Here is a 27,908-nt window from a genome sequence, read left to right as displayed (position 1 = left end):
TATATATATATATATATATATACACACACACATACATACACACACACATATATATATATACACAAATATTATAAATTATAAAATTTATAAATTACATAACATTTTTCTATTTTCAGTAACAACTTAATATTGGTCTGTTCCCTACACAAAGTAATCATATTGCTTAAGGAGACTACTTGTATGGAGATTGTTCCCTGTTCTTTATATGGAAAAGAGCAGCTAGAACAAACTTCTAAATATCTCCTTTTGTGTTCCACTAAAAAAGGGTTTGGAACGTCATGAGTGTGAGTAAATGATGACAGAACTTTTATTTCGGGGTGAATTATCCCTTTAACCATCTACTAATGGAGTCCTCAACATTGGCAATATGCGTTGTCTGTGGCGACACCTAATAGGCTGATAAGATTTGAGCACTGTCATTTGCTTATAAAGATTAATGGACATCTGATTTGCTGCATGAACCACCACTATCATCATCATCATTTTCATCATCTATATCACCAGCAGGGCCTGTGCTGCCCTCTGCCACGACGTCACATTCTTTGGGCTGGGCTTTCGAGCTCCCCGATGGCGAGTCCATTTCAAGCTCTGGCTCGGCTGAGATTTTCGTGGGGGGAGTGTTTTCTGCTTGAGTGCCTTCCTCAGTGTCCAACTCAACCTGTGGTTCACTCTTCTCCTGCTCCACCTCTGCTGGGTCCTGATTGGCTGGTGGAGCGGCTTGGGTGACAGCAGCTGGAGAGCTAGTTGGCTGTAATTGGCTTTTGAGTTGCCCGTGGCACAGAGGACATGTTTCTTGAACGTACAGCCACTTCTTTAAGCAGGTAGCATGGAAAAAGTGGCTGCAAGGCGTGATGACAGCAGACTTCATATCCTAGAATTGAAGGATGGAAGTGAGAAACGATGTTTAAAACTAGCCAACCAACATAAGAAGAGAAATTATGAACAAGCTGACAAATGAGGAAATGATTCAATGGATTCAGGTTTAAATGGTGGCCATGATTGTTCAAGAATCAATTCCGAACTACTAGGGCTCAATATCACAATATCACTGAATCACAATCTCACAATTGATTCAATTCTGATTCCGATTCATCTGGGTATATTTTAGTATATATTTTAGTTATTAGTTAGTATTAGTATTTAGTTTAGTTAGTATTTATTTTAGTTTAGTTATATTTTCTTTTTTTTTTTAATGTGGTTTAATTACATACGAAAGAAAACCTCTCTCAGCTAATGCTGTAAATCACACAGAGAACCCTCTAAATTGCTACAGAACAAAATATTTTAACAACAAATGAAAAATGTATTATAAAAATGTATTAAATTATAAACTGATGAACGCTTCAGTTATGGACTCCTGTGAAAGAATATAGAAAGTCTGGGAGTCTTTTTGAATGATTCACTAAAAAGAACCAGTGTAAAGAGTCATTTGTTCGGGAATCAGACTACATTGGCCTAAAACTCTCTAGTTTATGTCATCCTTGGTGAGAAAAACAAAAAACAAAACAATTCAAACACTTTTACCTGAAAGCAAATAGAACAGATGTCATTATGTTGCTGGAGTTGTAATGTGGAAGCAGTGGGCATGCTTTGGATCTTGTGAACTGCATCTCTGCGCAACAGGAAGCTCTGCCAGCCCAGCTGTGCCCTTAGCCACACGTTATAGTAGGAGTGAACCAGGATGATGGTGGAGCCCATTACAGTCCATTCTCCAAACAGAGTTTCTGAAACACCGTAGGCCACCACGCACACGGCCACCAGGAACTCCAGGAGTCGGTAGGTTCCATTGACACAGTAGATGACTTCATCCATGTTCTCAACCGGAGCCTTACGAAACTCCTCCACCATGAAGAGGACATAGATCAGAAGAGTGCCAAGAACCTGCAAGGAATGTAATCTTACTGTATTACACATTATTTAATATTTATTTTTTAATATTTTTATTTTTTATATTAGGGCTGTAAAAAATTTGTTCAATATGTTCTTTTTAAAAGGGGTCATGAATTGAGAAAACTTTTCCTTGAGCTTTTGGTAAATCATATTGACCAAAACTCCTGTTTTATTCTGCGAATCTCTTAGTTACATCACGTTTGCACTATTATGATGAAAGAAACTGAGTGTCAATGACGAGATCGCTGCTTTCATGCGTTCAACAACCGTCTGTGATCGGCTACAATGTTCATCACTGCAGCCTTTCATGCCACCATCTAAATATAACGCCATAGATCTAAATGTAATGCTATAATCAACACTTTTCACGATTAGTTAACCTTGAGAGCTGTAATAGTAAAAATGTGCTAAAAGTTTGAGAGAGTAATACTTCTGAGATATTTCATAGGCAAAGATGTTAGCCAATCACAGCAGTGGGCATTTACACTGAAGTCTCACAGCAGACACGCCCCTTAAAACAGAGCGTTCAAATAAGAGGGCTAAAATCAGGGTAGGAAAAATGCCCTTTATTTCTAAATTATGACCATTTTTGATATAAAAAGTATACTAACATTATAAGTGCACCCCAGGAAACATAAAAAAATGAAAACGCAGTTCATGACCCCTTTAACATGTTAAAACACAAAAAGCATCTGTTATTCCCCTTCTTGGCATCCTTTGACTAGCGTTACAGTATATCAGGAGTCGGCAACCTTTTTGTCATGAAGTGCCATTTTTAAGTTTCTGAGTTAATCAGTGTAACACGCTCTCGCATGTTTATTTTTTTACCATTTTGGGAGGAGTACAATTTACAAATGTAGCTTCAACAACCAGATGCATTTTGTCCAATTTCATCTGGAATGCGAAAAAATGCTCTCTTTCAGAGAGGCATTTACCCCTGGTCTTTTCACGACTGGATATATCCGATCAGAGAAAACACATGAAGTGACCAGGTAAGGGTTGTGCTAATAGACGATAGTATTAAGTATTGACAACAGTCAGGCGATATCCTATGAAAGGGTTAGTTCACCCAAAAATGAAATTTCTGTCATGAATTACCCTCATGTCGTTCCACACCCGTAAGACCTTCGTTCATCTTTGGAACACAAATTAACATACACTATATTGCCAAAAGCATTGGGACACTCCTCCAAATCATTGAATTCAGGTGTTTCAATCACTTCCATGGCCACAGGTGTATAAAATCAAGCACCTAGGCATGCAGACTGCTTCTACAATCATTTTTGAAAGAATGGGTTGCTCTCAGGAGCTCAGTGAATTCAAGCATGGTACCGTGATAGGTTGCCACCTGTGCAATAAGTCAATTCGGGAAATTTCCTCACTACTAAATATTCCATGGTCAACTGTTAGTGGTATCATAACAAAGTGGAAGCAATTGGGAACAACAGCAACTCAGCCACGAAGTGGTAGGCCACGTAAAAATCACAGAGCGGGGTCAGTGCGCAGAAGTCGCCAACTTTCTGCAGAGTCAATGGCTACAGACCTCCAAACTTCGTGTGGTCTTCAGATTAGCTCAAGAACAGTGCACAGAGAGCTTAATGGAATGGGTTTCCATGGCCGAGCAGCTGCATCCAAGCCTTACATCACCAAGTGCACCAAAGCGTCGGATGCAGTGGTGTAAAGCACGCCGCCACTGGACTCTAGAGCAGTGGAGACGTGTTCTCTGGAGTGACGAATCACGCTTCTCTGTCTGGCAATCCAATGGACGAGTCTGGGTTTGGCGGCTGCCAGGAGAACGGTACTTGCCTGACTGCATTGTGCCAAGTGTAAAGTTTGGTGGAGAGGGGATTATGGTGTGGGGTTGTTTTTCTGGGGTCGCGCAAAAAGTATCACTTTAATTCTCATCGCTCATAACATTAAGGTTGAACCACTGCAGTCATGTTGACTATTTTAACAATGTTTTTTCTACTTTTCTGAACCTTGAATGTGGTAATTTTGTTGCTTTCAATGGAGGATAAAAAAAAACCTTATGGGATTTTAATCAAAAATATCTTTTTGTGTTCCAAAGATGAACAAAGATTTTATGGGTGTGAAACGACATGAGGGTGAGTAATTAATGATAGAAATTTCATTTTTGGGTGAACTAACCCTTTAAATGTATCAAATTATTATCAGGCTAGTGTTATTATCAAATTAATATTAAAAACTACTATTCATTTGCCTTCTCTAATTTCATAACGGCATCACCATAAAACCACACGCGGCACCGATATGTGCTTATGATGACTGCTCATTGAAAATGTTTTTAAAACAGACTACAAAACAAAAACTGCAAAATTCTAATACAGTTGTTGTTAAAGCCAAGGCGAAAACGGCATTGTTGTTCGTCAGTATTTTGTTTCCATAGCACATAAACAAAACATTTTAATGACACTAATAACAATTACAAATTATTTTTTAATAATAATAATATTACTAAAATTATATAGGCCTAATAACAGTCTTTATGTCCGAACACAGCACAATAATCAGTCATCAATGAAAATCAAAAGCAGCTTCAAACACCAACTTTTTGTTTTTGCAAGCGACAACGGAGTACCAGTTCTAATGCCATGGCAAAAGTTCGAGCAAAGCATGCTAACTGTTCTGTAGTTGGCTACACAGACGAGCTCAGAACACTATTTAGAGTCCTAGCCTCAGAGGTGACAAGAGAGCAGTGGATTTATTTTATTTTCAATGGAAATCTCCCAGAAACAGTAAGCAAAAATCTGCTTGTGAGCACTAATCACTTCAAGCCGGAGTGCTTTTTCAACCTTGGACAGTACAAAGCAGGATTTGCTTCAAAGTTGTTCCTGAACGAAGAAGCGATACCAACTGAAGGAGGCAAAGCTGCAGATGAAGAAAACGTAAGTATTTTTAAGTAATGCAATGTGTTTCTTCAGTTCAGGCAGCTCCACTTTCCGTGAGCTTTCTCTTGGCCTCCATATGCTCTATTACTTTACGCTAGCACAAACAAAAGTTGTGTTTGACAGAAATGTCATTTCACGCCAGACTGCTTCACAAACGAGAGTCAATTCAATGCTGGATTTGCACAAAAGATTAACATGACGGCACATGCTAGTCGATGAGTTGAATCAACTCCACAGCAACTACATAAATTTATCCACTAACCATTCAGAAACGCCCAGTTGCATTCTAAAAGTTGTAACTTCTTCCGAAGTCTCTCCACCACTGTTACTAACAATCGTCATTTCGACTATGTGAGATTCTCCAGCTTTGTTGTTGTTGAGCAGCCGAAGCGCAAACTGTTAAAGCTCTGCCCTCTTCTGGAAAGGGGGCCGGGAGCAGCAGCTCATTTGCATTTAAAGGGACAAAAAAAAAAAACCCGCTGTGTTTTTGATCACACCCAAATATGGGCAAATTTGACAAGCTATAATAAATTAACTGTGGGGTATTTTGAGCTGAAACTTCAGACATATTCTGGGGACACCAGAGACTTAATTTACATCTTGTGTAAAGGGGCATAATAGGTCCCCTTTAATAAAATAAGCTGTGTTACTATGAGGAATAATTACCTCAAAATGTATCTTAATATATCCAGAATCTGAATGCAAGTGCGAGGTACTTCATCTGAATGAAATACATACACCTCTCTCATTTTTGCTCACGATCCAGCATTTTCCCCCATCTGCATGACAGTGTTGCCGACCCCTGCAGTATATGGTCACGCTATCTGGGTTCCACTCACCAGCCCTGGTGAAGTGCGAAAGAGCGGCCGACTGAAGATGGTCTGCATGTATGCCTATTCTATGATCAGCCAATCAATCATTCATTCAAGTACTATTAAAAACCATTCAAGGGCGATAAGACACAAAAGAAAACTCAATTCTGTACTGGTACTGCATCGACATTTGTATTTTCGTTCTATTGTATTTATATTTGCTCTCGCTTGTAATTTGCTTATTTGTTCTCAAAAAAAAAAAAAAAAAAAAAATCTAAATTAATCGCGATTACTGAAAAATGTGTGATTAATTAGCTATTTGTTTAAATGTTTGACAGCAATTTATATACATTTGTAACTTTATACAAATGTACACCATTATTTATACACTTACTATATCATATCATATATATATATATATATATATATATATATATATATATATATATATATATATATATATATATACACATATATATATATATATATATATACATATATATATATATATATATATATATATATATACACACACATACACATATATACATATATATATAAAAAAATTCATTCTTAAATCACTTCATTCATAGTGCTAAAAAAAAAAAAAAATTAAAATGTAATATTCTCTGCCTCTGTAGTATTTACCTACAAAAAAAAAAAAAAAAAAAAAAAAAAAAAAAAAAAATCAACATACTACTAACAGCACTTCATCTACTAACAAAACTTGACACTACAGTAATGTCTATGCGCTGTGATAAAGTGTGTATTTGTATCTGTGCTGTGTGTGAGGGGTGTGTACCTGCAGTGACGTGAGGATGCTGGAGGAGATGATTATGAGCAGCCAGAAGTCCATGCGGAAGAACTGGCAGATCATGTAAGCCATGTAAGCAGGGAAGACCAGCAGGAAAAGACACAGACTCACTGCTCGGAAGTGTTTCCACAGACTCCTGCAAGAACGGAAGACACAAGAAAGGCTCAAGATACAGGTCCTCAGACAGAACAACACACATATCCCACAGCAAGTACTCAAGAAGATTTTATTTTCTGATTAAAAGCCTAAATCAATACAAGTAACGTTTTAGAATGAAAAACATGCACACTACAATTTAAAAAAGTAAAAGGGTCACAAATAATGCATTTAAGAACTACACTGAGCATCTCTTAACATTTCCTCTGTTTTTTCATACTGTCACAAGACATTTCTTGAAAGATAGAAAACAATTATGTAATTGTTAACCTGCCCTTTTGTTTAAAAACTTTCTACTTGTTAATGTGCTCTTATGCTTTTTCAGTTTATAATAAAATTGCATAATGCTCCTCCTCTATGGTCTTCATTGGCTGCCCATGAAATGTTTGATTCATGTTGTTGAAATGTCGAGAAGACACTGTTTTCTGCACTGCAAAAGCAGATCCACTTCGCATGCACTTCCAAAGGATGAGGAATCAGGCTCGAATTGATACAGTAAAACTGACACCAATGTTACTGTCCATATCACTGTGTATAGGAGTGCTGAGTTCCGACACGCACTGTAAGTAGAAGACTAATCACAACAGGCTGGGCCATCTGATCAACCAGAGCAGAGCAGGCTCTCGGAAAGGAGGGGTTTAGAGACCGAATCCTTTATCGAACTGCTTCAGACACTGTGAGAAGAGTTGATGCTGCAATGTATATTATGAGAAAATTAAAGTTTCTTATGACGTTGGATGCACGCAAACCTATTGTAGGAGACCTCTTCTTTTTTTTATGTCTCAACCCTAGCCAGGGATGCAAACTCATCAGGGGTGAAAAAGGTGACAAAGATGCGAGATATTCCATTCTCTATAGGGGCTCTAGAGAGGCATACCTAAAGTGGTTTGCAAAACGCCACGTCTTTAAAATAAGAAAGCATTTCAGAATCCTGGATTATATTGCATTATGCTTGTCCCAAAGCCTTGTTAATGTGCATAAAGTCTTCATCCTAGTCTTTAAGATTGTTCATTTTAATATTAGAAACAGTGCTAATAGTGTAAATTAGATTCAAAATATATTATATATTCTTTTAAGCTTAATTATGATTCTGGATAATCTGAATTTATTTTTAAAATACAGATTACAGTTATCTCATGATTCTAAAAACAAAACATTAGACCAGTGGTTCCCAATCCTGGTCCTGGAGGCACCCCAACACTTGCACATTTTGCATGTCTCCTTTCTCTGACACACCCTTTTCAGGTCTTGGAGTCTCGACTAATGAGCTGATGACCTGGATCAGGTGTGTTTGATTAAGGAGACATGCAAAATGTGCAGTGTTGGGGTGCCTCCAGGACCAGGATTGGGAACCATTGCATTAGACAACTAAACAAAAAGTAATTTACTTCAGGTTCTGACAAAATGTTCTATTTAATGTTATAAATGGGTCTATTTATAAATGTCTATAATGTTATAAGTGAGTCTATTAAAAATATTTATTATTTTTTAAATGAATGCATTTAAATGAATTCATTATGTATCAAGATTTTTTGAACAAATCTCTACCAAATACATTTTAACAGTCACTAGTCGCCATCTACTGGCATAACAATGTAACAGATACAATCTTTATTTGAAGTGTAACAGTTTCATAGGTCATTTACTCATTTTGATTGCTGCCGCAACATCAGTGTTTATATCTGGCCAGGGTCTGCTAAAATTTGTCGGATGTGTTTCCTGGGTCTTCTCTATTCCCCTCGAAGCAAACAGACCAGCGCGCCTTTATTTGTTGCTTAGGGACAGTTGTGTTGAAGTAAGCCAGAAATGTGCAGGTGCTGGTCAATTTGGTTGTATTTAATAGTCATAGTGAGTTGAGTATGTGCGCCAAATCTGTGCACAATGTGAACATAATTTGTGAAACATAACCCGACAAATTGCCTAGTGATTTGACATCGTTACCCTCCACGGTTGATTTTTACCCACATTTGGCGGGTATTCATTTCAAACCCTGTCATTATGAAATTGCACAGAACATCTTGTGTGTGTAAAAGCAAACTGTTTAATTACATTGTGGTTATGACAGTATAATATAGTAGAGCTCAACTAAAGTTGTATTCGTTGGCAAAATGGTAATATTAGTAGCATTACACAAGTTGTATTTGGAATAAAAAGTATGTTCGATTCGGTGGAAATAACGCTAACACCATTAAATCAAAACATGTCAGGCTAATTAACAGTCCCAAGCTTTATATCGATACTTATGTCAATTAAATTAAAGTTATCATAACGCTATATGAGATTCTTGCATTAAGGCATGTGGGCAGACCTGGCAGAGATGGCTCTTTTCAGTCGTGCATTCACTTTTCCCAGGAGAGTTCCCTGTGTGAAGCCAGGAGAAGGTTTTTTTTTTTTTTTTTTTTTTTTTTTGGACAACTGAGATGGTGTGATTCTCATGATTTCATTCACCGTGACCCTATCCAAAGACTGTCCTCAGACGCCTTTCTCATCAGAACTGTTTTTAATTGTTTTGAATTGTTTTAATGAAAGGTCAGGAGTTTGCATCTACGTAATATTTAATTTGTGAATAATTTACATATGGGCGGTTTCGCATAACAAGGCTTGTCTGAAATTTGCTAGAGGGATGTATTCTGATCCGGCATGAAGTATGCAAGAGGTGTTGGGGCTCTTACTTGTCTCTGGAGGCCCCTAGTGCTAAAACTATGGGGTCAGCAATCTCCAGCATGGACTGCAGGATGGAGGCCACCACAATGAAGAGGATGATGCTGAGGAGGAAAGCTCTGTGAATGACCTGCAGCTCAATGAGACCAGTCTGAACAGCCAAGATCAGCAGAGTGATACCCTCTGTCATGCCTCTGAAAACCAGAAGAGAAAGAAATTACTGGATATACAGTAATCTATATACAAATCCCTGCGAAAAATGTCATCTTTTGAATGGAGTATTGTAAGAATATTTGGTTGGATGTTTCTCACCGGTGCATTGCGTTGTCGTTCATGAAAGCTCTGTAGCCCTGCAGGTAGAACTTGCAGAGGGTAAGGACGCCCAGCGCCACAAAAGACACAGTGAAGACCAGCCCCAGCAGTGAATAAGGAGTACTACAGCACTCAGCGATACTGCAGAGAACAGAGACCACAGTTGTGGCCTAATGGTTAGAGAGTTGGACTTGTAACAGAGTATGGGTACGAATTCCGAGTATGGGACACACTTGGCCACACGTCACATCACAACCACCAACAAAACATTTACATATGCTGGATATTGTTAAGTGGTGTTTTAATATTTTACTGTGCTAGTATCCAGTTTAGCTTATGATAATGGTGCTGTTCCAAATCCTTGTTGCAATGCATTCAGGGTTATGTGTAGACGGTACCGGTACCGTTTGTGCTGATTAAATACAGAGTGTTCCATACAGTGTGACTTCATATGAAGCTAAAGTCAGTTAATTCACAACTAAAAATGAAAATTAATTGCATGATTAATCCTAGGTGTATATGATTATCTTCTTTCAGACAAACACAGATATTTTTAAAAATATCCTGGCTCTTCCAAGACAAAATGTGACAAAAACACACGCAAGCCGACTCATTGTGTTCACATGGCTACAATGATCAACTTATGTTTTGAAAGAGGGAGTGTTTGAAAGCACATGAGCGCGTGAACAATGGCCAATCAGAGGCGTTTACGATTCCGCTCAACAGTGCACAAAGAGTCACAATTTTAAAATTTCAGTACCGACTTGGTACCGAAGTCGGTACTTTTGACAACACTAATTGTTACCATCTATTTGCATTAGTTTATATTCAGCTGGTCGCTTTTATGCATTTGTTATCCAGCGAAGTTGCATAATTAAAGCTAGTGACATGAGTAAGCAAATTGATATGTTCATGTAGCTGACAGAAACATTAACAAATAAGAAATGCATCCCATTTCAGTTATTTTTTTTATTGTCATTGTAACACATATTTTGATTTTATAATCAAGTTTTCTAAAATAGAAGCTAAAAAAAAAGTGGGAAAGTATACATACGTGTCTAATTTCAATGATATGGCCTTTATATAGATGTTTAAAGATGGCCATCTTTAAGCATGACTGTTTGGATTTATATGAAATTGTAACACTTTACAATAAGAGTCCATTTGTAATGTTAACTAAGGTTCATAAAAGTATTGTTCATTTGTTAATTTCAACATTTACTAATGCATTTTTACATTTTAAAGTTGTATATCTTAACATTAGTTAATGCACTATGAACTAGCATGAATGATCAAGGTATAATATATTAATATTTACATTTAAAAAGTACAGTATTAAAGTATTTTGTATTAAAGTTCAGCACTTTTTTTATGTGTTATGTTTATTTTCATTCAGTATCCATTTTAAAAACTTGATCAATCGGTTATCGGTCAACGTGGTCCAACCTAGTTAGCGTTATTGGTAAAATCCACTATCGGTCAACCTCTAGTTTTGAGAGTGAGTCATATTCCTTTCACACAGAACGATAATTTGAAATGCGGTTGTTACTCCTGAAACTTTACAGTGTGTACGTGGCCTCAGTAGGTGGACTATATGGTGCAGCAGTCAAACCTGGTGAGGAACAGGAAAAGTAGCCTCTCTCGGGAGGGCGGCTGGTCCCGTGTGCTGAAGTAGGTGTATATTTGCAGTGCGAACAGCACGAGCCAGAAGCACATGAAGAGAACAGGCAGAACCAGCTGATTCCACAGAGACATGCCCAGAGCCAGCAAACCATACACCTCCACCACCTACAGAACAACACAGGAAACCAAGGGTTCAATAATTGGCTGGCAGGGTAATTAAATGTGTAACCATTTACATTGCAAATAAAAATGAATATAATTGAGAAAACCCATTTACTAATGCATAATTCCATTGCAACTTCTTATTTTGACATTTATGTTTATTATTTTGAACTTTCTATTCAAAGAATCCTGTAAAAAAAAAAAAAAAAAAAAATCACAGTTTCCGCAAAAATATTAAGCAGCACAGCTACTGCATTGATTTATTATCAACATTGATAAATGTTTCTCGAGTTGATTTCTGAAGGATCATGTGACACTGATGACTGGAGTAATAATGCTGAAAATTCAACTTTGCCATCACAAGAAATAAATCACATTTTAAAATATATTCAAATAGAGAACGGTTATTTGAAATTGTAATATTTTACAATATTACTGGGGGGTTTTTTCTGCATTTGTGATCAAATAAATGAGGCTTTGGTAAGCATAAGACTTTTTCAAAAAATGTTTTTGCATACGTTTTAATATATTTTTATACAAACTTGTTTTGACAAAATGATTTCCACCTGCTGTGTACAAAATTAGCACAATTACTTTCAAAGTTTTTAACACGAGTCACAGGCAGTTTCTAAGTACATGATCACATGAGAAAAATCCTGCAGTCGTACCTGTACCAGCTCTCTGTAGGCAGTTTTGGCCAGATTGTACGGCACCAGCAGGTTGGAGGCGATGAAGTAGAGCACCTCCAGACCGGTGAAGATCATAGCAAAGCGGTTGATGAAGACAATGGTCTCCAGGGGCACAAGGCACAGCCTTGCCACTAGGGGGAGCAGGTGTGCAGAAAACAGCCAGATCTGTTTGGTCTGCATGACGCAGGAACACAGCGTACACACCACAACCTGACCTGAGGGAGAGGATAGTCTTACTGAACAAACACAAACCTATAGACACACTGAACAAAAAGAAAATCACACTAACACACCTCAATGCTTCCTTTAAAATGCTGCATTCAATGTCCCCCCAATGTGATTGACTTTGCTGTGTTGACATGGCAAATAAAAAGACTCAATCTGACTTGCTGAAACTTAATTGAATCTTTTTGTGCTACTGTAACTCGGTCTGTTCCCACAATACTGAAAGACTTGATTTACAAATGACGTTACACAAAATTTCTCTTGCCAAATGGGCGTAATACATGTGCTCTGTGGACAGTGGTGCCACTGACATGACATGTCACTTGAAATGATTAATCAAAAGGCCAATAGTTGTTTTATCTCAGATCTTCATTTGGCTGGGCCAGCAAAGATTACAGATTTTGTCTATGAAGATTTTTTTATTCAAATAGGGTTCAACTCAGGTGAAATGTGGAAACTACCCTGCAGTGCAGCTGTTTGTGAACTGTGCTAAATGCATTAAAACTCTTCTAAATATGACTTTTTTTTTTCTTTTTTTTTTACAGGATTAAATATTTGGATATGAGTAAACGACTTCCACATCTTTTGAACAAATGAATTTCCAAGACTTTTCCCAGGGATTTTTGTAAAAAAATATTTTTATGGAGACTGAACTTGCAATCCTTTCATACCTGTTGAAATATTTTACAGCTTAAAAACTACTTTAGAATATTTCAGAAGCATTTTAGAAGAAAAATCTATTATAGAAATTTCTGTGACTTTCCATTATGTTTTTTATGACTATTTCTATTCCTTACCCAAACATTTTTTTTTTAATTATTATTCACAACAACTAATTTCTGCCCAGTAAAATACTTTGGAGTAGGGCTGTCACTAATGACTATTTTTGTAATTGAGTAACCGATCGATTATTTTGACGATTAATAGTATTTAAAATGATATAAAATACATATATAATAACAATTTGGTTCAAATAAAGTATCAAAAGCAAGTAGTCATATGGTTTTATAGAACAACACTGTTAAAACACATAATTTGTAATAGGTTTATAAATGATTTACCTTACAAATCTGGTGAAATGGCACACACTGCGTTCCCAGATTAAAGTTATAAGCACCACAAACTCACGGCATATGCAGAGATGGAGTTTGAGACGCCCCACGCATGTAAATAACAGTTCATGTGGAGCAGCATTTACTGCGAACAGAGCCGCTAAGACGCACGTAACCTACTGGCGTGTAAATAATTAAAGCGCATATATATTAAACCAGCAGGGCATATATGTATTTAATTGAATATCAGCCTTTGTGAATTCACAATAGCACCATGCTACAGTATGGTTTTTAAATGGTTTTAATACATTGTGCAGCCTTAGAAAATGGTCTGATAATGTGGTTCATGGATTCTCGTCCGTGGAATGCTCCACTTCCGGTATTTTGCCGGTTACTCAATATGGCAGTGCTTCCCACACATAGACTTTACTTGGGCGGGCCGCCCAGGTATATTAACGGCTGCCCAAGTATATTTGAAGACATCTTTGCTTTTATTATTTTTATCCTCTTATACATTTTATCCGCCCGAGATAACAAAACCATCCGCAATCGAATAACTAGTGGAAAATCTCCCCTTGCCCTGCTCCTTCTGTGTGCGCGAGAACCGTTTACTCCCGCTGACATTCCCACGTGCAATATGCGCTGCAGAGACGTGGTGGATATGTCACAAAAGCGTGCTGTTGCACGTTCTACAGGCTCGTGCAACAGCGCTTTAGACTGCTTTAAAATTATTCCCAATCAATGAATAGCGCACATTTATGCCAAGTGATTGCTAATGAACTCGAGTCGACAAATTATGACAATGTCTACTTTATGGCCTTTATATAATATGTTTTAGAGACGGTTGTAAGAATGCATATTTTATCTCTCTCATCAGCCTGCAATAATATAAACATTTCAAAATAAGAGTCCTGGTGTATTTTGGGCTTGTTTATAATTAAAAGTCACACGCTAAGTTTTTTTTTTCTTTCCCTTCTGGGCATTATTGGTATTTTGGTTACACAAATTGTATTTAATTTGATTTCCATTTAATTCATAGTAAACTATTGTAGTCTCCGGCTGGGATGCTCCCCCACAGGAAGAAAAGCCTAAGATCATTTGACACATTATTCAATATATAAATTTTACTAGTATCAGTAATATCTGTGTCCCATTCACTGAGAGAGACACTATATGACATAGAAAGGAGAACTCTACCATTTAAATGCTGTAATTTTGCATAATTTACAATGCATAATAATGCATAATGTTAGTATGTAATTAAATGTAATAGTAGCCTCACACATTATTTGTTGTTTGTCACATGTAGTAGACAATTTTTGTGCCGTGGGTAATAGGAAGATTTTCCACCCGGCTACCACTGCAAGTATATTTCAACCTGTGGGAAGCACTGCACGGGTATACTGCAATCGAGAATTTTTTTAAAATCGAGTACTCAAATTTAATCAAGGAATCATGGCATCCCTACTTCAGAGCTTGGCATAACTACAAAACCTTACAGAATATAAGGTAATAATATTAATAATATGTTCAATAATTACAGAATATGTATATATATATATATATATATATATATATATATATATATTTTTTTTTTTTTTTTTTTTTTTTTTTTTTTTTTTTTAAGAAAAAAATTCTATTATATAAATTCCAATTTTTCCAAGCCTGTAAAATCAGACTTGGGAAAATTTGAATTTCTTACCCAGGAAATGTCAGGGAATTTCAAATTGTTATTTCCAAGAACCCTGTAGAACTGTTTGTTTTGTTCACTCAAACCAGCTGCATACATCAAAGCTCCTGCAGTAATACAGAAGTACTGTTTTTGTGACGTCCATTACTTCCTATAATTCTGAAAAACATTCCCAGATGCAGAACTGAGCAGAAACACAACTGACTATTTCTGCTCTACCCGAGTGCTGCTCCCATTTTAGCTTACTTCTCTTTTATCCAACTCATGGATAACCTGTCAAACTAATATTCTGCCTCATCTGTATGTGTCACCTCTAGAGCCTATGTTGATAAAAGACGATTAGGTGACAGTGTATGAAGTTTCACTTCTTTTAAAGCAGTTAAATCACCTAGAAGCATATTGAAGGAAAAGGTTGGTTGCATGCCATTCCATTCCTAAATTCCTCATTAGTAAAACTGGAAGCATTTCACAGGGCCTCTATTCATTAGCAAATTGAGCACATTGAGATCCGGTTTCTTCTCTTTTAGACTCTGTGTTATAGTTCAGCAGTCAGGTCTCTTTTAGAGCAGGGGTGGGAACCGAAGTTCAGTAATACCACACCAGTTGCGATTAACTCATCCCTAATAATGCTTCAGGAACAAACACAGCAGTGAGAAAGAGAACAAAACCGAGTTGTGTCAGAGTTGATGACGCAGGATGTACCGATGAGTGCTGTGGTAAAGCGGTTCATAGACAGGGGCTCCAAGTAGAGGGGACCCTCGTAACCCGAGTCCAGCTCTCCTCGTACGTAATCCCTGCAGGAACACCAGTCATTGAGCACGGGTTGTTTGACAATCATGATAAGTACTAAACAGTTGCATTAATGTCAAAATCTGTTTTACTAGTTCTAAAAGACATTGCAACTAGATTTAATGTGAGTGTGTGTACTTGAACTGTCAACAATGGGCGCATTTCAAAACCAATATGTCATCTCCTTTCCACATCTTGTGTTAGTATACAGTCATGCATAAGGCTGCTGTGAGCACAGACCTGGAAAGCTGGTGTCCAGCGAAGAGCAGAAGAGCTGTGAGCACGTAGAGGTAGAGCTGCACCAGGTGCTGCCGGGGTAAAGTCAACAACACCAGACTAAGGATGTAACCTGAAGAAAAGGGAGTCTCAGTTACTGACATGAATTATGATACACACTGGATTAAATAAAATAACAAAGCAAGTGCTTATGCCACCTTTCTTTAAAATAAAACAAAAACACAAAAATGAAGTAGTTTGGTTTAAATTATCCATGAGTCAATGACAAATAAGAATCCACAATAAAGGATTTGTTTAAAAAAAAACAAAGAAAAAAAAGGTAAATATCATTTGACAAGTTAGAAACACACTATGTACTCATGTTGGTTTCATATGGTTTTGCAAAACATAAAATTTTCAAAAAAAGGGTTAATTTAATGACTCTAAAATGTCATGTGGTGTAACCATCACGTAAAAAGTAATAACATTTTCCTTACACCTTAAATACATGTGAGAGTACACATCTTACTCATTCACAAGTTAAATACTTTTTTTTTTTTTTTTGTTATACCTTAAAGGGGATGTCTAATGCCATTTCATGCATTCTGACTTAATTACACTGTTAAAAGAGTTGGAATCTCATGCTAAACATGGCCAAAGTTTCAAAAAATGAGTTGGACATATGAAGTATTTTTGTGCCAAATACACTCCTTCAGGGTATGTCTAAGTTTCTGAATTTTTTTTCGAGCATGGCCGTGTATGACGTCATCAAGGGCAGAATTCCTTGTATGGGCACTTCTCCCGGAAGAGTGCGCGCTCACAAACCAAAACGAGAGCAAGAGCCGCCCATCAACATGCTTTATTCGGGTTACGGAAGTCGTCGGCAGCGCTGTACAAGGCCCAGCTCGACGCTGGATTTTGCAGATCGTTTGAAACCGAAAGATGGAACGGTCCCAGCGATCAAAGATCCCGGTCATAAGCTGGAACCGCAGGCGGTAAGTAAAACTGCATCAAATGTCTGTGTTTTGTTGACAATTGGCACGCAAGTGCATACAATGTAAACAACATGAACGTATAAAAGTTATCCAGGGATAATGTGATGATGTATTGTGTGTGTTTAAATACATTTTTTTTTAGCTGACCACCATATGTGTCCATTTGTTTATTATGCACGCTACTCTTTAGCTCCGCCCACAGCATGCCTCCAGGAGCTCGACTGTTTTCGGAATGATGCAGTACAGCTGTATCTGTCTTTTATAAATCTAATAAAACTAAAGAATCCGAGATGACCGATGCAATTCTTCCTGTGTTGTTTTCCCCCTACATGTTGGTTGCACCATATGACTTTGATTTGGCGGATGAACTTAATATTTATAAAACCAAGTAGTAACAATACTAAAGGATTATGCCAAACTACTTAATCTTTTTGTTTCCATTCTTTTAAATTTTTTTGTTTTCTTCATTATATTACGGCAGTCCCCTTACATTTTGTAAATGTATTATTCAATGTAAGAATTTCCTATATTACAGTACACGACTACCTCTGTTATGAGATATTAACTTGCTAACTCTGGAGATTATGAAACAGAATATCTGAAACAGTGGGATGCAGCTCTAGTTTTTACTGACAATGCTTGCTGAAAATGCTGAAGGATACCGTTACAGCAAAGGAAAAGTTATTGATTTCATTAAATCCCATAGGATTAAACAGCATTGTGTTCAATTCACACAAAAAAAAAAAAGAAAAAGGAAGACTATAGCTATAGACCAGGAATAACTTTAGGGCCAAGTAATGGGTCATTGATACTGGTGGTGTGATCTTTATTGCAGTAGCAAGGCATCTTCAACCCTTCATGTTTAACTGTTCGCAGTATCTGTAAGCCACATTAACGCCCGTTTCACACTGCAAGCTTAAGCGGCGCGTGAGCGTAACTACATCGTCACTGCAGCTGCAGAGACGCGCGAGTATTCACACTGGAAGCGTTTGTACAGTGTCACAGCAGCAGCTACATGTAAAGTGAGCATTTCTTTACAAAGACAGCTATAAATTTGTTTTTATAAGTTGGTCATTTATAAACTTGATAGTCTTGAAAGTTTGTTAACATGGGGAGGTGTACAACACTCGCATATAAACGTAAATAAATAAAAATAAATAAATAAAAGCCTTGTGTCATCCATTGCTGCACATGAATGAGGTAAGCTTTGTGTTTTAAATCATCTGCCGCGTGCACGTTTACAAGACATTTACTTTCACTTTAATTGAGCGTCAGCAGTGCAGAAAAAAATAGACTCGGCGCCGAAACCCCCACTTCACTGCTGCTCACGCGACGCTCCTGCTTGACGCTTACGCGCTGCTCCTGCTGCCGGTGTGAATGCATCCACTGGTTAACGTGCACGCCGAAAAACATACGCGCTGTTTACGCTTGCAGTGTGAAACTGGCGTAAACCTAAAAGACTGTTCAGGCCAACAGGAAGTTATGCCAAACACCATGACAATTCATCTCCTGAGCTGGTCAGCACATTCCACTGGAACAGCTCTCTTCGGCAAATATCTTTAGCTGAATGAGCAGGTCTGGGAAAGATTCTATCATAAAGTAAAACCTAATTTGTATCTGCCTTGCAAACAGTTGTCCTTCTTGTGGTTGTTTATGGCCACTGCACCAAACATGCAGAGAGAATGCAGCATATTCAAATAAGATGAAATCTAATATACTGCATTGGACAGCTGGGTGAGCATCTAGCTTGCAAGGGACCATCTATGAAGCATTTGCTAATGCCTAAATCATTCCGGAAAGTGCAGTGTGAGAATGCTAGACTAGCTCTGCGACATTAGTGTGTGTGTGTGTGTGTGTGTGTGTCACAGTGCAGCTGTTCTCTCTATATTGACTTCACCTACCAAAGAATGATTATGCTTATGTAATTATTTACTTGGGTATGAATTAGCAATTGAAAAAGAATATAGCAATTCCCCATTTGGGTAGCTAATTATAAATTAGACTACCCAAAACTCATAACTATAATGAAATTGTTCATATTAAAATATTATATGAATAAAAACAATTAACATTATTTGCATGAAATAATTATTTTTACTTATAGAAAGACATACTCTACACATTGAATACTTCACAATAGGCTTAAAGACAAAACATGCCAATATTTGCCAAAGGATGAATGCATGCCTCTGATCTGAAGTGCATTTAATGGGTTAGTTTCTCTAGGTATTTTGTGTGTTACGTCTTGCGTGTTGAGTCTATGACAAAAAAAAATTGAAACCTGCTAGGCTGGATCAAGTGTCCAACACAGGTCACGCAAAGAGACAGTGAGGAGAGAAAGGTGTGGTAGAGATGTGTTTAAGTCACTATTTAAGTCTGTATCATAGTGACAGTGTTTAGCTGGAGGTCACTGAGACACAGAATTCTGTATCAAACTGTATCAAGTGATGGAAGTGGCATCATGTCGCTGGTCAGCAACTCATGTTAAAATGCATGATGCATGGTCAGAATAGGGTTCTATGTCAGAACGCCGGCTCAGTATTGGCCGACGCTGTTCACGTGAACAGCACGACACATGCGTGTGATGCTGACGCAGGAGCCGGCCAATAATGAGTCAGCGTTCTGACGCAGAACACAGAAGCTCTGCAGTGTTTACAACGTCAACAGCGTAGGAGACTGATAGGGAAGAGAAGAAATTGTTGAATAAAGTCATTATTTTTGTTTTTTGTTTTTTTTGCGCACAAAAAGTATTCTTGGCGCTTCATAACATTAAGGATGAACCACTGCAGTCACGTGGAATATTTTAATGATGTCTTTACTACCTTTCTGGGCCTTGAAAGTGGTATTAACGTTGCAGTCTATCGGAGGTCAAAAAGCTCTCGGATTTCATCAAAAATATCTTAATTTGTGTTCCGAAGATGAAAGAAGGTCTTATGGGTTTGGACTCTGGAGCGACATGAGGGTGAGTAATTAATGACAGAATTTTCATTTTTGGGTGAACTAACCCTTTAAGGTTTCCACTTAACTAACAATAATGAAGAATAATAAACTAACACAAAGCAGGCCTTTGACATTAGCTCATTGAATTCATTGCATGCCTCTTTCAGGCAGCTAAGAAAATAAGTGTTTAGGTGACTGACATTTATTTTTAATTAGAGGATTCCTTCTTAAAGGAATTCACATCCTTGTCACTGGATTTTTAGCAGGTTTTTTTTTTTTTTTTCCCAAGGTTGTACACACAGAGATAGAGTGCTGGGTAAATGGAGTAATCGAAACTGTATTTGCAATGCAAAGTTAACTGGCAACTGGATAAAATCAGACACCAGAATGTACTATTAAACATTTGCCAATCCATTCATTTCATATAGATGGAACCGCTGTTGGACATGACGGCAACTACAACACATACTTGTGAACACATGATCGAGTGCACAATATGTTTCTGCTCATTTAACATTTAACATGTTAATAAATGTTGATATCCCAACGCATGCTATATTAGATTAATCAGATGTAGCTATTACAACTTCATCTGCAAAAAGTTCGCGAATGCAAACATGAGCTTGACCGAAAGTGTCACTATTGTAATTTTTTTTATTCTAATATTTCAGCAGTATTTTGGATTCAATTTGCATTTTCTGATCAATTAAAATGTTATTTTACAGTATGAAAATCACTGATGATTATTGCTAAATTAATTATGAATAGAATTTAAAGGATATTTTCAGCACAAGATAAAAGCTTGGCGCTGAACAGCTTGCATGGAACTGTATTTTCATCTATCTTGTCAAAGTGAAGCCAGACATTAGGGCTGTGACAGTGTGACCTTATATATTATATATATATATATATATATATATATATATATATATATATATATTATATATATATATGTGTATGTAAGGTTGAGTTAGACTTTCACCGTCATTTTGAAGGAGAGGATCGTAAAAATACCGTCATGATCAATTATTACCCGCAACAACATTACAAGCAACATCAGCCTCAGTAATCTGTCAAAATGACGGACGGGCTGCAAATTTTTTCCCCGTCACTGCTAAAAAAAAAAAATTCCGTCAATGACTGAAAATTTTCGGTTAACGCGACCTTTGAGATTTTATTTTATATATAATACACACACACACACACACACACACGTCACACTACCGCCGGTGACACGGTCGTGATTATGTCAAAATCCATAATCATATGTCATCAACTAGGGTTCTTAACATCGGCGCACCACAAGGGTGTGTCCTGTCCCCTCTTTTATATTCTCTTTATACCAACAACTGTATGTCTCTTGCAACATCCGTTAAACTGTTAAAATTTGCAGATGATACCACTGTAGTAGGTCTTATCTCTGATAGGGATGAATCTATTTACCGGGATGGGGCGAAGTGGAACAGCTGGTCAGGTGGTGCGAGGACAATAACCTAATCCTCAATACACCTAAGACCAAAGAGATGATAGTGGACTTTAGAAAGAAGACAGTCCAGCACCTTCCCCTCTCCATCAATGGTCAGGTTGTTGAGAGGGTCTCCTCCTTCTGCTTCTTGGGCACTACCATACACCAGTCCCTTTCATGGGACCTGAACATTAGTTTCATTGTAGGCAAAGCTCATCAGAGATTCTTTTTCCTCCGTCAGTTGAGGAAATTTGGGGTTAGCCAGGAAGGCATGACTCATTTCTATCGAGCCGTCATAGAAAGCGTGCTGACCTTCTCTATCCTGTCCTGGTACGGGAACGCGACCAGCCAGGATAAGCACCAGCTAGAGAAAGTAGTGCGCAGAGCCTCCAAGATCATTGGCTGCAGTCTGCCTACCATAGCCTCACATTACGTCACCAGAATTATTAGGAAGGCGAGAAACATCACCAACGACCCCTACCACCCAGCACATCACGTGTTCACTCTTCTTCCATCAGGGAAGAGGTATAGAAGCATCACCAGCAGAACATCACGCTTCAGAGATAGCACTTACCTCCAAGCTATACGATATTTAAACATGGTTTGATGCTTGAATGTTTGATAAGGGGACTTGTGGACTGATTTCTGGCTGTGTTGCTTGCACTAAGCACTTTATGGTCTGGTCTATAACCAGTTGACTCACCTAATGTATAATATGTGTTGTTCATGTCTGTGTATATGTGTGTGCTGTGTCAGTGCATTGCTGTGAACTATGCGAGCATACCAAGACAAATTCCTATCAACTGTATTGTTGAAATGGCTAAATAAACTTGAACCTTGTCATGCCGACCATCACAGCCCTACCAGACATCACTACTCCGTGACGTCGAGGCCGTGCTCTCTCTTCTCATGTCTTTTGACGCATGCTGTGGCAAGCTAAACAATCAGAGCACCGCCCAAAGTGCTGCTATAACCAATCAGGAGAAAAAAAAAAGAAAAGAAGAAAAAAAACATTTAGATCTTCGTTTACATGATCGATCGTCGCTGTCACGGTCAAGTACTCGATCGCTTTTGCACATCCCTAGTATTAACGGAGAATTTTCTCTCAGATGATGAGAGATGAATTTCAGCATAATATGCTGATAACGGTAGGCTATCCTACCATTATTTCTCTTGTGTCCCGTAAATATAGTGAAATAAATGAGAAGAATAGTATTTTGTGTTAAACAGGTTTTTTTTTTTTTTTTTTTTTTTAAGTAGGTGCTTGAAGTAAAGCTGCTCTTAATTTTCATTGATGACTACAGTGTTAGGAAATATTATACACTGTTAATAACTTTAATTATAGGCCTTTAATTCATTGTATAATAGACCTAAAAAAAATGTTTAAAATATTTTCTAAGCCTAATCTTTTATTATCCTCACAGCACATCAGTTATGCGGTGATGCGCTATGAAATTATTGCGGGGCAAATTTATTATAATATTAAGTGGTTAACCGCCAAACCGCGTGATTTGTTGCTTCTTCACCGCGGTAAGAAAAAAATCCCATACTGTCACAGCCCTACTTAGCACACCGTTATCTTTGTGTCCCTGTAACATCTGTTTTCTCTGCAGCTGGCCTTACTGTTATCAGACTGAGGAGCCAACTTTCACCCAAGCACGTGAATATTCTTGTTTTTCCAACATGAGCATGTGAAACAATATAAACACAATAACCCTATGCCGAGTGTATATCGTTCTGTACGTTAATTGGTGCAGCCTGCTGAACTAGTGGTTTGTTTTGTTCACTCTGTCTGAGCTTAAATGCTTTTGTTGTATATTTTTTGTTTACACACATTGTTTAATGTTCTCACCTAAAAGAAAACCTCATGATATGTTTATTATATTTATATATTATATTTATATAATCTGCCTTATGTATACTGCCTAATCATAAGCTTGATCAGAAATGGTGACAAAAACTTTACTATAAAAAAAAAACATCTTTCTTATTAAACTTTATTTAAATTATCGAATATTAATCCAAATATTCCAATTCAATATTTTTTTTTAAAAAATGCCCATCCCTAATAGTTACACATTACACAGTTACAGATGATTACAGCATTACACTAGATTTGTAATGAACAGCATTTGTAAACTCGTTGGCACAGAAACTTCTCTCTGCTGTTTCCCGTCAACACAAAAGCTCAAAGGTTTAACTCTTGAGAGTGAAGAAATTAAAACAATCATTGCAATTTTAGTACTGTAGCGTAAATTATTTGATGTACTTCTAAAATTATATATTTTTTTTATTTTACAGTGCAGGTGCATTACAATTGCAATATATAATTGTCTTAGAAATATTATATTCATATCATACCCCCTTCAGAGCTATCAGGCCTGAAAAAAACGTTTAAATCTTATGCCTTAAATGCTGCGCCAATTTTTCTGAAAACGGTATGAATAATAGAAAATGATATGAAATATCAAAATACTTCAAGGTATTGTGGCGAATTACAGCATTTTGAAAACATTACTGCATAGCTAGACTCTTTATTCCACATATAAAGAGTAAGAAAAATCAAACTCTCTCTATATCATTCATGTATCCTCCTCAGTTTTTCCTCTTTCCTCATTTTCTTTGACACAAACAAAGCAGGCGTCATGACCCAGAACGGACCTTAATTTCAGCTTGCAGTTCTATAGTTTAATTACTGCTTAAATTACTAACAAACTAGACTGTTCCCATCATAAAAAAATCTTGCCAACTTCTGACTCTGCGTTTCCACTGGCCCATTACAAGAGGACCCCAGCCAGAGTACAAACACTGCACTGGCACTGTGCTTTTCTTCAGCAGAGAGCACAGACAGCCAAGAAAACGAGCGTGCGCGCACACACAAAAGACATTAATGAGTGTGGAACATCAGCATTACTAGCACAAACCATAAAGCTACACTTTAAAATTGCATTTTTACATTTTATGAAGAAAATACACACGTGACTCGCCCACACAAAACTGGCCAGGGTGTTGCTGCATTGGTATTATGGGTGGCCCACCCACCAAGTCTAGATGTGACTCAGATCCATCTTTGACTGTGTTGCCCATTTTATCATATACCAGGTATAATTCATAAGTCTGATCAGTTATAAAAGTAATAACTGCACCATTTGAGCCATCATTCATCCTTTTCCCCATAATTAAAGGGATAGTTCACCCAAAAATGAAAATTATCCCATGATTTACTCACCCTCAAGCCATCCTAGGTGTTTATGACTATCTTCTTTCAGACAAACACAATCAGAGATATATTTAAAAATATCCTGGCTCTTCCAAGCTTTATAATGCTAGTGAACACATTTTGAAGCCCCCAAAAAATGCATCCATCCATCATAAATATAATCCATACGGCTCCAGGGGTTTACTGAAGGCCTTTTGAAGTGAAGCAATGAGTTAACTATAATAACTAGCTTCCTGCAGATGCCCATAGGCATTGACTTGCGGCGGAAGAGCAACCCCTGACCCGACGCATGACATACTGATGAACGCGAAAGCTCAGAGGATAGAGCAAAATAAAACACTGGTCACAAATTAGAAGTCTAAAACTATTATTTTTAAAGTGAAATGTTGGAGGATTTCGATATAAGAGAAGAGGAGCTCGAGTTTGTTGCCCAGCCCTATTTGTTTGAACCACGAGAGACATCCTACATTGCGTCAGGGGGTTACTTTTGTGGCACAAGTCGACTTGCGCAGTATGCATATGGTCGTCTGCGGGAAGCTAGTTATTTTAGATTATAAAGTTTTAAATATGGATATTTTTTCTTACAAAAACCCATCGCTGCGCTTCAGAAGGCCTTTATTAACCCCCTGGAGCTGTATGGATTATATTTATAATGGATGGATGCATTTTTGGGGGACTTCAAAATGTGGCCCCCCCCGTTCACTACCATTATAAAGTTTGCAAGAGCCAGGATATTTTTAAATATATCTCTGATTTTCTTCTTTCAGACGAACACAGTCATATACACCTAAGACGGCTTGAGGGTGAGTAAATCATGGGATAATTTTTGGGTGAACTATCCCTTTAAGGCCCAAAGTTAAGAAAACTAATGCCACGTTCACACAACAACAGAATACGGTTGTCAGTCCTGCATTTTAGTCCTTAATACAGTTATGTTCACACACAGTTCAGTTATTTACGGGAGTGAAGATTGCATTCTATAACCAAACTCACACCCGTACATTTTTTAGGACTCACAACTGCATTCTCGGAAAACCTGGACTGTACAACTACTTGTCTGTCACGTCATACAGTGCGAGAGAGCTGCTTTGTGCTGCACAAGCATGTCTTCCATGTGTTGCAGGTTTTCATGTTTGGTTTCAGTATTTGTTCTCCATTGAAGCTGTTCCCGTCAGTTTTGTGTTTTATGCAAGACTCAGTTGCACTGCTCTCCAACCAGATATAAAAGCTGTTGTCAGCTAATGAAGATTTGATGGACGAACTCGATTGGATTGTCAGGTGATAAGACTTTTCAGTTTTATGGACGTCGCCATCTTTGATGTTACTTTGGTCACTGTCGCTAATGTTACTGATAAGAGAAAACTGGTTTGACCCCTGTTGCACATTCATACAGACAGTTTTTGAGACACTACTGCAAGTTGCTGTGTGAAAGAGACATTTCGAGACTCACACCTGTAAGTAAATGTGGTTGTCAATCCCAAAAACTGACAGTGTGAACGTAGCCTATAAGTTCTTGCGAACAACATTTCCAGGTCAATGTCATTCAGTGCTTGTTGTATAGACAGGGAGTGGTTGCTTGTTGTGTTTGGACCTACCGACATAATGCAGGTACAGGGCTATATATTTGTACTGGAAGAGGGGGTTATTGTTGAGACTGCTCCTCTGGATCTTCTGGAAGAAGGAGCTGACGTCCCATCGGTACAGCACCTCCAGCAGCATGATGCTGGGGATCCGCAGACCCACGTTCAGAACCGCTTCCACACGGGTCTTCATTGCCATGACCAGCAGGGCACCAAACAGGCCTGAACTTCAACTAAGAGAGAAACATAGCTTTGAAGATATAAATCATGATTTATGACAAGAACATAAACGTATGAACACTTAGCTGTAAAAAAACTCACCATCATAAAAAAATACTCACCAAGGCTGTATTAATTTGATCAAAAAAATACAGTCAACAACTTGTGAAACTGTATTACCATTTAAAAAAAAAAAAAAAAAAAAAATTTCTATTTGAATATATTTTAAAATGTAAATCATTCCTGTGATGGTAAAGCTGAATCATCACATGATCCTTTAGAAATTAATCTTATATGTTGATTTGCTGCTCAAGAAACATTTCTTATTATTATCATTGCTGAAATCAGTTGTGCTGCTTAGCTAATATTTCTGCGGAAAACATGATAGACAATTTAAAAGTGTGTTAAAAGAGATAGAGAAATTAACACTTATTTAACAAGGATGTTTTAAATGCATCAAAAAAACACAGTAAAGACATTTATAATTTTTACAAAAGATTTCTACTTCAAATGAATGGTGTTCATTGAACTTTCTATTCGTCAAAGAATACTGAAAAAATGTATCAATTTTTTATATATATATATATATATATATATATATATATATATAAAAAAAAATCAACAAAAACTGTTTTCAACATTGATAATACCACGGTTTCATATCTTTACGAAACCATGGTAATACAAGGTACTTTCAGTAAGTAGGAGAACGACACACCTACTTCTCTTATTACCACATGATAGAAAACCACTACACTTACATAACATACTGCTTTAGCCAACAATAAAATACAAATAGTAAAATAATTGTGCTGTAACGAGCAAATAGTGTTGAATTTCGCATCTTTAAACTCAAGTGGATTAGTTATTTTTATGCCTGTCGTGTTAAACGTGCTTGAACTCTAGTAACCCCGACACATCAACAGTCACACCGTTTAAAAAAGAGGACGCTGATGAAATATTGAATAGATAAACCTTATATAAACTTGAAAATTATACAGATAAAACGAAAGAGTACAGGTTTAAACGTAAACCTGAACAATAACGACTGACTTTCGTTTGCTGTAACGAGTTTGTGCTGACTAAAGGATATAATCTTAATGCTAATGATTCGTTAAACTTTATATATAACCGCTTCAGTGGTCTTAAAACATTAGCGAATAACGTTTTGAGGTAAATGTTTTAAGTATGTAGCGTTAACTAATTATTATCTGCACAGCTAACAGCGTTACAGAACTGTGTCCGTTATTCCCTTACAAACGCCTCGATAGTTGTAATATAAAGAGACTTACGTGTTGTTTAATCACTTCACGCTGTTAGATTTCGTATTGGGCTGCTCCTCTGGGTGAATATAAACCATTTTAGCTCAGACGTCTCGACGTTATCCGTGTGTTACGGTCAAATTACAAGCAGAAGAGACGAAGCATCTAAATTCACTTACACCATCGGGCAGCCATTACACACCGTTTGATTTTTCCACTGCGCATGC

The 27,908-nt window shown here is 37.4% G+C and overlaps 1 protein-coding gene across 1 annotated transcript; it reads right to left on the bottom strand.

The window, feature by feature from the left end:
• Positions 1-14: 14 nt before the first annotated feature.
• On the bottom strand, positions 15-27,908 carry rnf145b (ring finger protein 145b). The gene is made up of 11 exons (XM_051876909.1): positions 27,712-27,908; positions 26,216-26,433; positions 16,025-16,133; positions 15,698-15,789; positions 12,008-12,243; positions 11,167-11,342; positions 9,555-9,695; positions 9,254-9,436; positions 6,414-6,561; positions 1,525-1,881; positions 15-871 (listed from the first exon to the last, which is right to left on the bottom strand). The coding sequence occupies exons 2-11, from the start codon at positions 26,397-26,399 to the stop codon at positions 434-436; spliced, it is 2,064 nt and encodes a 687-aa protein (XP_051732869.1). The 5' UTR covers positions 26,400-26,433; positions 27,712-27,908; the 3' UTR covers positions 15-433.

This window comes from Ctenopharyngodon idella, chromosome 21 (genome assembly GCF_019924925.1).
Source record: "Ctenopharyngodon idella isolate HZGC_01 chromosome 21, HZGC01, whole genome shotgun sequence".
In the NCBI taxonomy this organism is placed as follows: domain Eukaryota; kingdom Metazoa; phylum Chordata; class Actinopteri; order Cypriniformes; family Xenocyprididae; genus Ctenopharyngodon; species Ctenopharyngodon idella.
This window is presented reverse-complemented; position numbering and strand designations above follow the sequence as displayed.

Bases quoted from the DNA above. Each gene is read 5' to 3' on its own strand.
- rnf145b (XM_051876909.1), bottom strand. From the start codon at position 26,399: ATGGCAATGAAGACCCGTGTGGAAGCGGTTCTGAACGTGGGTCTGCGG. The intron at 9,437-9,554 runs GTGAGAAACATC...TCTGGTTTTCAG, and splicing joins AACGACAACGCAATGCACCG to AGGCATGACAGAGGGTATCA. The intron at 872-1,524 runs GTAAAAGTGTTT...CTTCAATTCTAG, and splicing joins TCTGTTCTATTTGCTTTCAG to GATATGAAGTCTGCTGTCAT.